General features: G+C 38.5%; 1 protein-coding gene across 1 annotated transcript in view; it reads left to right on the forward strand.

Moving 5' to 3' along the window:
* The first annotated feature begins 726 nt into the window (after positions 1 to 726).
* The window catches only part of LOC105447047, a 36,492-nt gene continuing 19,945 nt past the window's right edge, over positions 727 to 17,273 (forward strand). Inside the window, exons 1-7 of the mRNA XM_030995069.1 lie at positions 727 to 1,302; positions 1,920 to 2,080; positions 4,511 to 4,776; positions 6,622 to 8,204; positions 13,386 to 13,592; positions 14,494 to 14,661; positions 15,856 to 15,963. Of these exons, the coding sequence (XP_030850929.1) occupies positions 727 to 1,302; positions 1,920 to 2,080; positions 4,511 to 4,776; positions 6,622 to 8,204; positions 13,386 to 13,592; positions 14,494 to 14,661; positions 15,856 to 15,963 (3,069 nt within the window). The remainder of the gene's footprint in view (positions 1,303 to 1,919; positions 2,081 to 4,510; positions 4,777 to 6,621; positions 8,205 to 13,385; positions 13,593 to 14,493; positions 14,662 to 15,855; positions 15,964 to 17,273) is intronic.

A 17,273-nucleotide genomic window follows, 5' to 3' on the forward strand; every position in this document is an offset into this window, starting at 1 on the left:
TGGACCAGACGAGGATATAGCTGCACTTTCCGTTGTGGTCATGTTTTAACTGACAATGACTCTGATTATTTTGCTCGCCCATGAAAGAGAAAATGTATACCCCGTTTCCCATTTGTATCGAAAGAATCAACGGCAACAATTTTTCTTTGTGTTGCATGCACAGACACGCACACACACACACATACACACAACACGCGCACAACGTGGGCACATAATACATACCCATTCTCCAGATGCTCCTTTGTAACTCTGTCTTTGTCTGACATAATGCATTGAAAATATTTAGCTTCTGCCATAGCTTCATGACATTTTTGGATGGCTACTCCGGACTTACATCCCGCACAAGAAACATCTACGACAACAGTAAACCCGTAAAAAAACTACCCCCCCCCCCCCCCCCCAATAAAGCTTTTGTTACTGCACCTCTACACAGGGCCGTTTTCCCGGTGGTAGTTGTTTAGAGGGGATTGCGGAATATAAAGAGTTGTGCAAATTTACATTTAAGCACCATGCATTAAATTGACTTTCAAAGATGAGATATTATGTAATTTAAAATGAATACGTATTCCATACATGGCAAGTTAAGATAAACCCGTACAAAGATTTGACACTATTTTCTTATACAAAGTCATGTTGACCTTCTCATGAACTAACTCTGCATTAATCTTTGTTTTCCTCTTTAATAACACAGTATCCTGATGTCACCATGCCTGTGTCTCTTGGTGAATGGCGTGTCAGGATCGGCACGTTCATGCGACGTCGGAGGAAAGAATACGACTACCACTTCTTTTGGAGGAAACTTCACAACCTAATGAAAAAGCCAAGAATGCTGAGCCACCCAAAGAAAACAACAATCCTGAGTGTAACATCTCATCTCGCACTGGCTCTTCTCCCGATGCGAATAGTTTTCCAAGCAACACGGCCCGTCAGTCTACATCTTCTGCTCAAACAGGGCCTTCACGTGACGTCAACAATGGCAAAGGTAACGTAAGCTCACCGACTCTCTCACAATCTGACGGCCCAAAGTGTGATACTGTCAGGGAGAGTGGATTCCCATGCGATGTAAACAACCCCGGTCATAACGATGTCTCTCACTCTGAGTCTTCATGTGCTCAAAACAGTGGTTCTTCAATTGAAAAAGAGACCAACCCTGTCCCTGGTACCACTGACGTGACAATTTCAGTTCCCCGACCCTGTGTAGAAGACGTCAAGGAAAGGAAAGAGGACCAATCATCTGACCTATCACCTAAACACAGGCTAGATACCACGAAAAATACCAACCAAAGAACATCATCTATCAGGGTATGATTGATATGCATTTCCTAGAACCACGCCACTCACATAAAAACAACAAAGAAAGACAAAAACAGTGAGATAAACCATGCGAACAATAAATCAAAGTAAAAACTTCCCCCAAAACTGTATATAATTTTTTTGAGAAACGGGGTTTTGAACAAGACAGGACATTTAACATGTAACTAGCAAAATTGGAGTTACAAAAGGTGTAGGCTATTATAGCTTATTTAAATTTGCTGTTAAAAGTGTAGGTTTGACGTTTGTGGCAACCGTAAATAGTGGTAAATTGCCATTTACACTTTTCACAGATTTCTTATACTCGCGTAAACTACGTGTATTTTTTGTTCAAATAATGTCTGATCATTTTTTTTGAAAATTGCCTTTTGTCCATAAGTTTCATTAAGGAAGTAACGGAGTATCATAAATTGTCCGCCCATCTTATTCAATGGCTACATGAACACCTTCTAACATTTGTCTGCGCTAATTATTGTTGTATTATGAATTTAAGAATAAACTAGAAACCATTGATATAAAGATCCCTTCAAGAAATACATTGTGGCACATTATGTTATCTCAGTATGACATGTAGATAGTTTTCATCGTAATTTTCTCTTCATCCTTAGGAAGTAAAGGAGTATCATGATTCCCCGATCTATCCGGTCCTCGGATCAGGGACAACCAGTGGTGAAGCAGATGAAACTAAAGGGAATGACTGTCCAGACATGACCAACATACTTCTATTGAGATCCGGTGATGTAGAACAAAACCCTGGCCCAAATGATAAGTAAGCACAATGAAAGAGCGACTTTGGTCCTTATTCTGTTCATTGAGGTACGCCAGACCCTTTGGTTCTTATTCTGTTCATTGAGGTACGCCCGACCCTTGGTAGGAGATCACGTTTTAAGATAAACTTAATTAAACTTCAGACTAATTTCCATTCTAAATCCGATTATAAACTGAAGCCTTAACCCACCACGAGATCTAAATTTTGGCAGAATACGAGCCAACGAGTTTGTTGGTAAAAAATATTAATTGGAATATACCAATTGATCAATGAAAGCAAATGGTGACAGTAGAAGTTTCGCGTATTTCCCTTATGTTAACAGGTCCTTATTTTGCAATGTTTTTGGAGTGCTTGCATTTCTAGCAAATGTTGGAAAATATTTTAATGCAATGCAACAGGGGCGGCGATCCCGGGGGGGGGGGACGGGGGGACACGTCCCCCCCTCGATTTTTGTAGGAGGGGATCGTCCCCCCCGGAAAATTTGAAAAAGTGCAAACAAATAATGTACAGCAAATACTGACTAAAGACTGCAACACACTATTAGGCTTTGGAGGGTCCAAGAGTGCAGTGTTTAGACTTAAAAATTAAGCGTTTAGACATAAAAATGTAAAAATCTTCTGGCTCGGGAGCTATGCTCCCTCGCATAATATCCTTTAAAATGTTCAAGTAAATATTGTAGAAAGTAAAGTGTGAAAAAAGTATATTCTTTCTTTTCATACTAAAGTTTTTCTAAGGAATATAATTTTGTAATACAACAAAACCTGTGAGGGAGTAGTCAATTTCGTCACCTTCACCCCTCTCGTTCACTATGCTCACTCACTCGGGCTTGGGGCAGTACCCCCCCCCCCCCCCCCGATAAAATTCAAACGTGGTTTATTTCTAATTTGATACCAGTGACTAATTTACAAATGTTGCTGAAATGGCATGATTTTCTCTGAGCTTCCGGGGGCTTTGCCCTCTTAGCCCCACCAAGGCCCTAAGGCCCCCTTGTTGCTCAGCGGACCATAATTAAATGCCTAAAACACCTGAGCTTCCGTGGGCTCCGCCCCCTGGACCCCACCAGGGCCCTAAGCGGGCCACTGGAAGCTCATCTAACCATGTTCAAAGGCCTAAAACCTTGAGCTTCCGGGGACTCCGCCCCCTACACCCCACCACGGGCCCTAAGGCGGCCCCTGGATGATCATCTGATCGTAATTTAATGCCTGAAAGCGCTGAGCTTCTGGGGGGCTTCGCCCCCCTGGTCCCCACTCCGATTTGTGACCTGCATACAAGTGTCACAAATAAGGTATCAAAATATGCTCATCTGACCCTTATTAAATGCCTAAAGACTTGACCCCCGCCGGGGCTTTGCCCATGGCCCTGGGAAGCGGGGGTGCTGGGAGTGCTGCAGCGCACCCCCTGCAAAAAAAAATTTGTCTGATATATTTAATGTATATCATTATGCTTCGTGTACGAAATTGTCACACAGCCGACAGCCACAAATGACGCTTTTTTAATTTTTTTTTTTTAATCGTTCCCAGGGCCCTGGCTTTGCCCCAGGACCCCACGCCGATTTACACTCCACTTGCTTTGCCCTATCTGATCGTAAATACTTTAGCCCCCCCCCCCACCCCCCTCCCACTTCGAAAAACGTTCCGCGGGGCCTGCTATAACATGTAAGAGCGGTGATGATTCGGACTTTTTTTTCTTCTCCCCCCCCCCCCCCAAAAAAAAAAAAAAAAAAAACGTTTTGCTCATGACGTCACTCCCCCCTCGTTCCTCGCGTTTCGTCCCCCCGGTCATGAAAAGAAATCGCCGCCCCTGCAATGCAAACAAGGGTATTCACTCGAGATGATAATCAAAGGAAAGTCCTTTGATTATAAAACCTCACACAAATATTTAAAGGTAATACAAAGTTTTGGTAAGGGGTCATGAATTTTGTTCAAAGGAACATATTAGAAGCATAAGCGATCCTACAATTAAAGTGATCATTGTCGCGGTCGAAATCAAGTCTAAAATTAAGAAATTGTAAATAATAAACTTTTTATGTTGTATAGCTCCCTCTTAAGGTCAAGATATTAATTAAACTATAAAACGATGTTTCTTGACTAAAATCGGCGGATTAGCTATTCCCGTTTGGAAATTATATATCACAACTACATATTCTTAGATTTTCATAGTCGCAGCTACCATTGTACGGCCGTAGGCGCTATTTGAAATTTATCACAATTTACCGGGAGCACCGGTAAATTTTTATATTTGATTTTTCTCGAAGGCAGAAGTGTTTTAGGAGCTAAATTTTCTAGTGCTTATAATACATCCACATAGGCATCCAAATACATCAAAATTGTAAAGAATCACTATCCACCCAATTTTCAAAATTTACCAAAACTTTGTATTACCTTTAAGCTGTATATTATTTCCCCCCCTTTCTTTTGTCTAATGATTTAGACCTGGGAACCTGACCGACCTCGAACTATATCTCCTTGCTGACAGTATGGATCCATCAGATTTCAGGAAGGTCGGACTAGCTTTGGAATTCACTGAGGCTGAACTAAGTCGGTTTGAGAAAGATCAGATGGGCAACACTCTGTATGCTATCTATAAGATGCTTTACGAATGGCGGAAGAGAGTACGTGATAGCGAGGCGAGGGAGGCGTTGGTGGTCACGTTACAACAAATTAAGCTGGTACAGCTTGCTGATAGCGTACAGAAAGGTACAGTATTACTCACATGCATGCGTACACACACGACCATCCCCACCGGCAAAAACACGTTTACGCCTATATATGCAGTATCCAACACAATTGAGCACACCCCAACACAAAATATGAAAACTTATATGTAACTTTTCACAAAGTTCTATGAAATAGAAGAGCCTTATTAAAAATTTAAAAAAAGTTCAAGCATTATGAGATACAATTATAAGTACTATTACGTAATCCATTAAAGCAGCGCAGCAAACTAAGAAGTATCCTTCAGTCACAATGCTGCTCTGGCACGTCGTTCCAATGGTCGATCCTCGAAACGCACGGAATAAGCCATCTGATCGCACCAGAAGTCGTAATCAATATTCATAAAACTTTACCGAATAAGGCAGTACAACTCGTTACCTATGACCAGAGAAATACAAGGAGCCGCGACCATTGGCCCTTCACCATGCGATCGTCAGGATGTTGTTTCTGATTGGTTCATTTTCTGTACCAGGAGCGGAGCTGTACCAGGAGATGAAAACACCAGGCGACTTAAGGAGAATTTGTAGTTCCATGGTGACTTTATTAGATGGGAGTACAGTAGATCATGACGTAATTCAATGGCGTGACCACTCTCCCCTCCTGTGTTCTTTCCTGTTTGTTCAGTACACCATACACATGCTGAAATAGAAATACAGCTGTATATGTATTCCGAATACATATTACTCTGAAACAGCAAAAACGTTTGCTTTACTATCAAACACAGTACATGCTTCAATACTGGAAACAGACAGTTACATGTGTATCAAACTGGATGTCCCTTCGGAACATCATGAACACTTACAAACTCGACTTTACTCTCCAATGTAAACAATTAAACAAAAAAGGGGCGGGGACGTAACATCATCATTGATTACACAAAAGGACAGATACACAATCCGGTTAACGATTGACCTGTTGAGAGAACATGCGATAGTGGATAGGCTATAGATCAAAGCAACTGGTACTCTAAACCACTCCGCGTGCTATACGATGTGATTATTGGGAATAATTTGCAATATATAGCATTTGACATGAACATTTAAACTTAAATTTTTAAATGAACGATGATTTAAATAGTCATATGATGAATGAAATTGAAGTTTGAATGGATTTCACGTTCCCTTCGAGGAGGAATAGCTACATCAGCTAAGAATCATAGTGACATCATACAAATAGTGCGATCGTCTACGATTTATAGCCGATTCTGCTTATATTCTGACTAGAAAGCTTAAATGTTGTATTATAAATATTAACCACGATAACATATTATCATTATTAACAACCTACATTAGGAAAAGAATTTTTAAAAAGAGAGGTCAATCAATTTTCAGAATTAAAGTTAGAATTAAGAAAATACAATTTAGTGAGTGATAATAGTCGAATTTGACTGATTGCCATATAATGCTGAACAACAACAACAAGGTTCGGTAGTTACTAAAGGCGACTTACAGCATCTATGCTTACAGCAAGCTGCACGCAAGTGTCGACTTTCCGTGCAATCAGATGACTATTCTATTTTTTGAGGACGATCATTGGATCGATAGAGCAGCAAAGCCGCCATGATTAAAGGCTACTATATAACGAGTTTCATTGCAATAGTTAACGTTTATTTATAGGGTTTCGTAGATACTGTTGGATACTGCAATATAAAAGAGAGAGAGAGAGAGAGAGAGAGAACCGAGGGGGGAAGGGGGGGGGGGCAATTCCAAGGTGATTTCTTCCATGTTGTTGCTGCTGATGGTAGTACTGCTGTTGTGTGATATTAAAACACTGGTCATATTTTTCTAGTCATGCTAAAGACAACGTTCTTCACCATTCTCATCACAGGTCAGGTTGGTGATCACATACCGTCCATGACAGAGAAGGAAATCCAACGGGTTGCTGAAGAGGTCAAACACTATTTGGCAATTCATCTATGCCAGATTCAAGCCGATCCACTGAACAGTGAACTTGTACTTGAATTCAAACGTATCTTCACCAATCTAACGTTGATGGAAGAAGACAAAGGTACAAAACTCAAGACACCGCTTCTCTACGATGACCTCCTCAGGACCAAAGTCAACGGAACCTATCCCAAACGCTTGTTGGTAGAAGGTGAAGGTGGTGTAGGAAAGACCACTTTTTGCGCCAAGATCGCTTGGGATTGGATCCACGGAAAAGCCTACCAAGATTTCAAACTGGTTCTTGTCATCCTCCTTCGCAAGACAGAGGGCAAGACTGTTGGAGAGATAGTGAAGTCGTATCTTTCTGACAACAATCCCGTCACAGCCAAACAGCTAGACAAGCACATCCTCTCAAATCCGGATGACGTTTTTCTTGTCTTGGATGGCCTAGATGAGTTTGCTGTCGATCTTGACAGCAATCAGCAAATCGCCCTGATCACTCTCAATCATCTGTTCAAGTCAGGGACAGTACTAATCACATCGAGACAATGGAGATCAGATGAGATTAGGAAGAATGCCGATCTCAGAAAGGTGTTTGCTTTCATTGCTGTAGAAGGTTTCTCTGCTGAAAACCTCTCTTCTTACATCACCAAGTTCTTTCATCCAGATGCAGCTTCCTCTGAAGATCTGAACCGATTCATATCGAACAACGATGTGATCAGAGAGAACATGGCTCCCTACCCCATATACACAGCCATGCTGTGTATCATGTGGAAAGAGTTTGATGGAGAGCGCCGAGAGGCAATGTCCAAGCTGCAAACATTTTCCCAGCTCTTCAATCAGATGATTGACTTTTTGGTTGATCATCACCTATCGAAGCACATTCCATCTTTAGGTATTGTTGGAGGCAAATTAAGTGAGCATTGTTCAGATATTCGTCATCACCTGATTCACATCGGCCGCATTGCCTTCCAGGGGCTTCTCGAAAGACGGTTAGTATTCACAGAAGAAGAGTTTCAGAGCTATCCAGAGTCCATCGATGTAGGTTGTAAAGTTGGTGTACTCACCAGAGAGAAGAAAATTCTTCCGAGGCGAGACAGGAGAAACACTCCAAATTCAGTAGTCCAATCGGTGCAGTTTCCCCATAAGCTCTTCCAGGAGTATCTATCAGGAATGTATCTTGCATCCCTTTATCAGTCAAACCGTAATGAGTATTACAGGTTGATAGCGAATATCATAAAGGAAGCAGTGGAATACCAGTACCTATTGTACTTTACTTCGGCTCAGCAGAAGGAGGTCGGCTTGGATATCATATCTCGTCTCATAGAGTCAAAAACAAAGCGCACACAGGGCCGTATTGATGATGACTTCATCGTAGATGTAGCATATGAGAGCCAAGACCAAGAAGTGACCAAAGCCGTGGCGGATCATCTATCGACTACGTCCATAAAGACACTGAAGATCACCAAGGAGATGCAGGCACACACAGTATCAGGGCATACTTTCATCATGAACCATCGTAAAGTGGTAAGGAAAATATTCAACTTCGAATTGTAGCAACGTATACATTTCATCTTTGTTTGATCTTTTTGAGTGACAGAGTTTCTATTTGATTTAAATTTCATTCTCTGAGACTTTAATAGGATGACGTCGTTTGGTTTGAACACATGACTGTAAATATATAATGTGTATACGAACGATGCTTTGAACCCCAACATGCACTAATAAGGCAATGCATACTGTACAAACTTCTCGTCACCCAAATTCACCCAGAAGCTTGATAGAATACATTTTATTAAATCAGGAGCATGTTTAAAGCAACTTCTATGGATCTAGCATGGGTACAACTCCGATCATGATATTTAATTTGAACACTGCAATATACACGAACAAAATGAACTATTATTAACAGGAATTAATGAGCATTAGGACTTAGTCTGTTAATAGGAGTTGTGATTTATTGTTATTGCAGTACAACTCGTCTTGCATGCATTTGCAATGAAACCTTGTTTATAAAATAACGCTTTTAATATCACCAATCCCAAAAGGATTTTCAAGTGTATACTGTTCAAACCAATATGATAAAACGCTTACTTGAATTATTATGAGATAACGTACTGAACCCAATTTTTTTATATTTTGTGGGATCACAATAATTCCTTTAAAATGCGTAATGTTGTTAAGATATTATTTGATGTTCATATCGATATCTAGATTATGAAAACAAAATAAGAACCAAACGGAAAATGGAAGGAAAAAAACGATTATTAAAAAGTCAGTATCAATGAAGGTGATTAATCAGGATAATATACTATTATGTTGATGGTTTATGTTTCTAGCCTCACAATATTATTTGTGTACATGTTCATTGTAGGATAATCTGATCATTGATAAACCATGTGGACGCACGGCTTCGGAGGACCTGGCTGAATTCATGTGCTCATCACGATCACTGAGATCTGTTACGATCCATCTTACTCGAGTTACTGGTACTATGCATGATGTTTTCTACTCGGTGCTTGCGAATAAAGCAGGCAAGGTCAGTATAAATCTTTGTATCATCCACTTTGTCGTTTATTTGGTACATCATTCTTTAAAAAAAAATGGATGCCATATTCAGTCAGAATAATGGTTTTCCTGGTGTCATAAGATCAAAATAACTTAGGAGAATACTGGGAAACAGAGATTTGGTTTTTAGAAAAGTACATTAATTTCAAACATCTTGAATTTATTTTTAACACAAAAAAGAGAGAATATTACATTTAAAAAAATGAAAAGGTTAAATTCCAACGGCATTTGAAAGACAATACTAATTTTAAACTTCCCTCAAAACGAAAGGGCTTGAAAATGGCTTTTAGTGGGAAAATAACGACCAGTAGTTGTCGAATCGACTAAAGTGATTGCAACCACCTAAGCAATAGTTTGATTTTCATACCCTTTTACCGAATGGTTGTACGTTTTTTGCTGCACGAGGATTCAATCAGTCTAATTATGGCCATTACAAGTAGTGGGTTATTGATGTAGAGAAATGCCCATGTGAAGTCTAGAAGGACCGGATTTCCTTGCATAATTTGAATACTATGACACTGCTATTTTTTAAATTTTACAAATAGGACAAACATGACATATTCATAATTCCTGCAAAGTTCTACAGAATTTAATGTCGGCTGCAACAGGGACATAGTATCTTTAAACTATTTATGTTTGATGTTACATTTCATGATTTAAGCCAGTGGGTTGCCAAATCAATTATTTTCTTCATCTTTGATCACTCTAATCTTAACTCCCCAATTCTTCCCTAGTTTAAAGGATAAGCCCGTTCCAAAAATAATTTGCTTTTAATAGATGCAGAAAAAACATAAGCAAAACAGAGCCAAACAAAAAAGGGGTGAAGTCGGATAACTAATAAGGAGATTATGAATTTTTATAAACTACGGAACTTAGAAAATCACTAAGCAAATTGCCAATTGGGTTATCGGTTTGTGGCCTTATTGCCTCACTATTTAACAATTGCTTCTTCTTATCGAGTCACTACACAAGTCCCGTCCAGTGGTCCACACATGCTTTGGCACGGCAATTCACGGCTTCCAGGTCATCTTGGGTGCATGACTCTGGCAGGAGTGGGCAGACTAGCAGGTGTTCCATTCTCTGTTCCTGGCCGCATTCACATGCTGTTTGTTCATCTCCTAACAATTGCTGAACATATGTTTATCCCATTCGTGTCCCTTTTTATCCCCCAAACCTTGATTTTCCCATTCCTTTGACCAGGTTATGTGATTTGATTTGGATCATATTGCGTGCATGGCATTTCACAAAATCTTTCATGAACTTTGAAAAAAATTGATACTATTTTCTGAATGAATTCAGAATCATCGATTTTTATATAAATAGTTTATCAAAATGTTAATTTTCATCATTTAACTGAAACAAATTACTCTATATTAGTGCATCCACACAAAAATATATTATTATCAATATTTCTGCTTTTATTGAAAGTAAGTTATTTTTTTAGTGGACTTGCCCTAACTTTAGTGAATGGTAAAGGAGGAAGAAAACAAGATATCAATGTTTATAATGATTTTTGTTTCTCCCCGATCGGAAAATACGAGAGAGTCAGTGTGTTTAACGAATCTTATTCCCCCGGCAAAAAGATGCCCCTGCTCTTTTAGGAAATCCCGGACCACTATATAATATTAAAGGGGTGTAGCATAACGAGACTCCGTGTCTTTCCCGTAGCCTGACATTGGTACACACGGAGGGTTAATACGTGTATTTTGAATGCGTTGTGCGCCGCCATGACACTACCCGTCCAGCCGCCCCACATCGATCCAGCGGCCCGTTGATTGGTTGAGCACCCGTGTGCTTCGACCAATAGGCCTTGTCCGTTATTGTTCTAATTATTTGACCGCCGGTCCACCCGGTCCACCCGTAGAGTATAAAATACGCTTGCGTACAATTTATTTTAGATTGGTCAGCCTTAAAACCCAAGAACAACAACAACAATTTATTTTGTCACGTGACGAAGTGCAGCAGCGACAGAGAAACGTTGTGATCTTTCAGATCCCTTGTTGACCATACATTGCGAGACAAAGGAATATCACTAGCAATATTATTTTCTATACTATATCCGCAATGAGTAATACATTTAGCATTATAAATAACATTGTTTGCGAAAAAACGAGAAGATTATGCTTTTGGATTAGTGATGGCCGAATTGTATAACCATAGATTGACTCTTTGCATAAGTTTCTATTCACTTTTATATTGCAAAATGTTATTTTCATCGCTGATATTCATCCACTCATGTCATTTATTTTCTCCTTAAAGGTGACTATTATGGCAACCGTTGGAATAGTCTGGGAATATTCGATAAAGGATCTGGAGAACACTATTAAAACCCTACCAATACAATTACTGTTTTAAAACAGATAGCTATTAGAATAATTCATAACAAATCTAAATCACACAGCTTAACTTTTCTTATTTGAAACTCGTAATTTTCCAGTACCTATTGTCGTGATGTAATGTACTTTTTAACTAAGCATGTTTAAAAGTACAGTGCGTCCCAGAAAAAACGAAACTGAGAATTATCGATGTTTTATCATAACTTAATTACAATGATAATTAATAAATGACACATATTTGGAAAGCTTAGGTCCTCTTCTTTCATTTGATGCAACTCACATGATGCATATTTTACGCAAGAGTGATTAAAAGCAATTTGAAGAGAGGAAACCAAAAAGTCATTTGGCGGGCGGTATCTGAATTTCAAGGAGAAAATCACATTTCTATAAAGTTCAATTTCTGCTCTTTCATGTGACACCTCAATCAGGAAAAATGAGCCAGGAATAACAAAGTTCTTTTTGTTTAAAGTAATGCTTGCATTTCCATAATGTGATCAAACGAGTTCGTTTTCACTGACTACCTGCCGTAGCAACAAACAGAGTTGACAAAAGACTTAACTCCGTTTCGTTGAAGATCAGCCATGCATAAGGTCTTTCGTCTTCTTTGTGCATGGCTGATCGTCAAAAAAACGGAGTTAAGTCTTTTGTCAACTCTGTTTGTTAATACGGCAGATAGCCAGTGAAAACGAACTCGTTTTATCAAATTATGGAAACGCAAGCCTTATTTTAAACAAAAAAAACTTTGTTAGTCCTGGCCCATTTTTCCTGATTGAGGTGTCATTTGAAAGGGCAGAAATTGAACTTTCTAGAAATTTGATTTTCTTTTTAAAATTCAGATACCGCCCGCCAAATGACTTTTTGGTTTCCTCTCTTCAAATTGCTTTTAATCACTCATGCGTGGGAAAGGAATCATATGAGTTGCATCAAATGAAAGAGGGGGGTCTATAAGCTTTCCAAATATGTGTCATTTATTGATTATAATTGTGATTAAGTGATAATAAAACATCGATAATTCTCGGTTTCGTTTTTCTGGGACGCACTGTATAATATCTGTACAAACCATTATTACAATACCCAACCAGACAATCCAATCATTTCCACCTTCCCTTCACTCGTATTCGTCCTGAAACACGGTCCAAAATATAGGAACTCACTTAACAACGAAAAGCTGGTGCAAAGGCAACTTGCTCCCTGTTTCTCTCTCCCTCTCTCTTTGCCACACACTCAAACACTTGCTTTATTTTCCTCTTTCCCATTCCTTTATCCTTGTAATGAATCTATTCCTTTTATGCTTGTACAGTTTAACATTCATAAATATGTAATTTACAGATGTATACTTAATGCAAATTTACGTTTGCATCTTAAAGTTTTATAAACTAAAATTAATATTTTTACTTTTTATAAAGGAAAGTATTTCTCCAATATTGTATCGTTTTCAAGAGTCCAGACATGTCTAGAGACAAGAATATAGAGTCTTCTGAAGAATGCTTTGAATTAAGAATTCTGCATAATTGATTCACGCTATATAATTTGTTTTTCGAATGCATATCAGGGACAAATATATTGCTCATTACGGGACAGAGGAGATGCATGAAATAGTCGCGTTAATGGGATATTACACGGCCGAGATGACGGGTGTGGGGATACATTGGAAGTTTACTCATTTCGATAGTCAAACTAATTTGGATGATTTTACTGTATAAAATAGTACGCCGTTGAGAAAAAACAATTAGGAAAAAAATTACGCATTTAGTGGAAGCAAAACAAATTTAATGTTATACATAATTCAGTATAGTAATGTCAGCAATTGTGTATCCGACATGATGTCGTACTATTACAACAGATTGAGACTCTTAACATTCACTCTGGTGATCTCAGTGAACGTCCCTATGCATCACGTGATCTCGCTCAGTTCATCTGTAAGATGACTCATCTGAAGAAGCTGACACTCAACGGTCAGTATCACGATGACTTCTACTCAACATCGTCATCGATTGCTTCATCTGCAAAGGTATCGATTTGATCACATTTTGTTGGACTCTTAGCAAATCACGACATGTTTGTTATACTGTTGGTGCACTCTTTCTTATAGAGTCAAACGCAAGTGTACAATTTTACTCTTCCTATTGGAACACTGTTAAGGAGAAGCAAGTAGCAAAAGTTGATCGTTTCAGGAAGTGGATGCGAAAAGTGAATTTCCGTCATAATACAAAATCAGAGTGAAGATTATGAGATCCAGTATGTGGATCATCCCCCACCCCTACCACACCCTCACTCATTCCGATGTGAATATGTATTAGGGTCAGTAAAATTACCAGATCGTATGCCCGGGAAAGGAACCCCCCCCCCCTTGTCTTACAATCATAGCTCCCCCACTATAATGTCGTCAATAACATAATCAGGGTGTTCAGGTTCTCCAAAGAATATAGGAAAGGGTTTTCTCAAGAGTAGTGTGATTGGTAACTGGCTCGCGACCGTTTTGCCTTCTTGTTTTATTCTATTTTGTCCTGTTAGAATTAAGATCATGGGCCAAGACCTTCATTTATATTTCCCCACTACTGCCTCAGGCATCGGGTCAACATGATTTAGACAATATTATTATTAATTTAACCCGCAATGCCCAGAGTATCGATTGGATCAATCAAAAACCTTTTGATCACCTATGTAATTATCTATCAGTTATGAATAAACACCATTATATCGGTCTCAAAAGAATCCAAGAACTATTGAAATTAGTACTAATTTCAGGTGTCAATACTTGTATATCATCAACAAAATAAATGTTATTGTTTTAAGAGTATTTCATTGACGCAACGATATTAACACAATTTTAAACGAATTGTTGATTCTTGAATATAGTTTTATTTGGTTGTTATCAGTATTCATTCAACAAAATGTTGCTATCATAACAGATTGAGACTCTTGACATCAACTCTGATGATCTCAGTGAACGTCCCTCTGCATCACGTGATCTCGCTCAGTTCATCTGTAAGATGATTCATCTGAAGGACCTGACACTCCGCGGTCAGTGTCACGATGACTTCTACTCAACATCGTCATCAATGGCATCTTCTGCAAAGGTATCGATTAGATCTTATGTTTTGGACTCATAGCAAATCACTACATGTTTTTGTTATACTGGAGGTGTACTATTTCCTATACAGTGCGTCCCAGAAAAAACGAAACCGAGAATTATCGTTTTTTTATCATAACGTAGTCACATTTATAATTACTAAATGACACATATTTTGAAAGCTTAGATCCTCCTTTTTTCATTTGCTGCAGTTCAAATGATGCATATTTCAGGCATGAGTGATTGGAATGAATTTGAAGAGAGGAAACCAAAAAGTCATTTGGCGGACGGTATTTGAATTTCAAAGAGAAAATCACATTTCTAGAAAGTTGAGGTCCTGCCCTTTCATATGACACCTCAATCAGAAGAAATGAGCAAGGAATGACCAAGTTCTGTTTGTTTAAAATAGTGCTTGCATTTCCATAATTTTATTAAACGAATTCGTTTTTACCGGGTGCCTGCCATAGCAACATGCCGTTTCGTTCGCAATCAGCCATGCATGAGGTCTTTCGTCTACGGCTTATTGTCAACGAATATGGATCGCCCCCCCTTCCCATCCACCAGCCCTAACTCATCCGACATTTAAATGTAGTAGGGTCAGTAAAATTACTGGAACCTATGACCGCGGGATGAAATCCCCTCTTCTCTTACAATCATGGATCCATCACTTTAATGTAGTCAATAACATAATCAGGGTGTTCTGATTTTCCCCGATTAAATGCACACGTTTTCCTTGAGAAGTAGTGTGGTTGAGGACTGGTTTGTGACCGCTCTGCCTTCTTGAGTAATTCTCTTTTGTTCTGTAAGACTTTAGATCATGAGCCAAGTCCTTCAATCATATTCTCCACTACTCCCTCAGTCAACAGGTCAACATGATCTAGGAAATATTATCATTTTCTTTATCCGCAATGCCTACAGTCACGATTGGATCAATCAAAAAAACCTAATCACCTCTGTCATTAGCTATCATTTATGAAAAAACACCATTGAATCGGTCTCAAAAGAAGCCATGAACTATTGAAATTAGTTTTAATTTCAGGTGTCAAGGCTTGTACATCTTAAACATAATAAATGTTATTGTGTTAAGAGTTTTTCATTGTGGCAGCGATATTAATAGAATTTAAAACAAATTGTTGATTCTTGAGTATAGTTTATTGGTTATTATTAGTATTCATTCAACATAATGTTGCTATCATAACAGATTGAGACTCTTTACATCGACTCTGATGATCTCAGTGAACGTCCCTCTGCATCACGTGATCTTGCTCAGTTCATCTGTAAGATGACTCATCTGAAGGACCTTATACTTGTAGATCAGTATCACGATGACTTCTATTCAACATCGTCATCGATGGCATCATCTGCAAAGGTATTGATTTGATCGTATTTTGTTGGACTCATAGCAAATCACTACATGTTTTTGTTATACTGGAGGTGTACTCTTTCCTGTATAGTCAAACGCAAGAGTACAATTTTACTCTCCCTATTGGTACACCGTTAAGAGTAAGCAAGTAGGAAAAATTCATCGTTTCAGGAAGTGAATGCGAAAAGTGAATTTCTGTCATAATACAAAATCAGAGGGAAGATTTTAAGATCAATAGTGAATAATATAAACCATATTTGAAATTTCATATGACTATTCGGGGTGCTATGGAATTGATGTAGAGAGACAACTATTTCAACTTCGAATGCTGATGAGACTAAATATTAAAATTTAAAAACTTTAAAAAAAATGGATCCACCACATAATGTTGTCGATAACATAATCAGGGTGTTCTGGTTTACCCTCGATTAAAAGCACTCGTTTTCCATGTAGAGAAGTATGGTTGAGGACTGGTTTGTGACCGTTATGCCTTCTTGTTTTATTAAACCCCTCGTAGACGAAGTCGGAGGCGATATACATGTAGTAAAGCTGCCGTACGTCCTTCCTTCTGTCCTTCCGTAAAAAAACTGGTTTCCGGTTAATAACTTTAGTAATGTTTAACGGATTTTAATGAAATTTGATATGAAGGCATATGGTATTAAAATATAGCCTATGTTTGATTTCGGAATATGTAGGTCAAAGGACAAAGGTCATAGCTCATGAAATATGAGAAAATGCCTGCTTAAATATACGCGAGAATGTTTTTTCTTTATAAATCCAATAACGTAAACATTGTTGTTGAGTACATACGTCAAAACTCAAAAGTCACAGCCCATAAAATATGCAAAAATTCTCAATATTAAGGAAATTGTACCCTGCGAGTGGATGCTACGCTTTGCGTTGACTTCTTCTCTTTTGTTCTGTAAGACTTTAGATCGTGAGCCAAGTCCTCTATTTATATTTCCCTACTTCTCCCTCAGTCAACAGGTCAACATGATCTAGGAAATATTATAATTTTCTTTATCCGCAATGCCTACAGTCACGATTGGATCAATCAAAAAAACCTAATCACCTCTGTCATTATCTATCATTTATGACTTAACGCCATTGAATCGGTCTCAAAGAAGCCATGACCTATTGAAATTAGTTTTAATTTCAGGTGTCAAGACTTGTACATCTTAAACATAATAAATGTGATTGTGATGAGAGTTTTTCATTGTGGCAACGATATTATTACAATTTAAAACAAGTTGTTG

The sequence above is a fragment of the Strongylocentrotus purpuratus genome, unplaced genomic scaffold (assembly GCF_000002235.5).
Source record: "Strongylocentrotus purpuratus isolate Spur 01 unplaced genomic scaffold, Spur_5.0 spur5_scaffold_21, whole genome shotgun sequence".
In the NCBI taxonomy this organism is placed as follows: domain Eukaryota; kingdom Metazoa; phylum Echinodermata; class Echinoidea; order Camarodonta; family Strongylocentrotidae; genus Strongylocentrotus; species Strongylocentrotus purpuratus.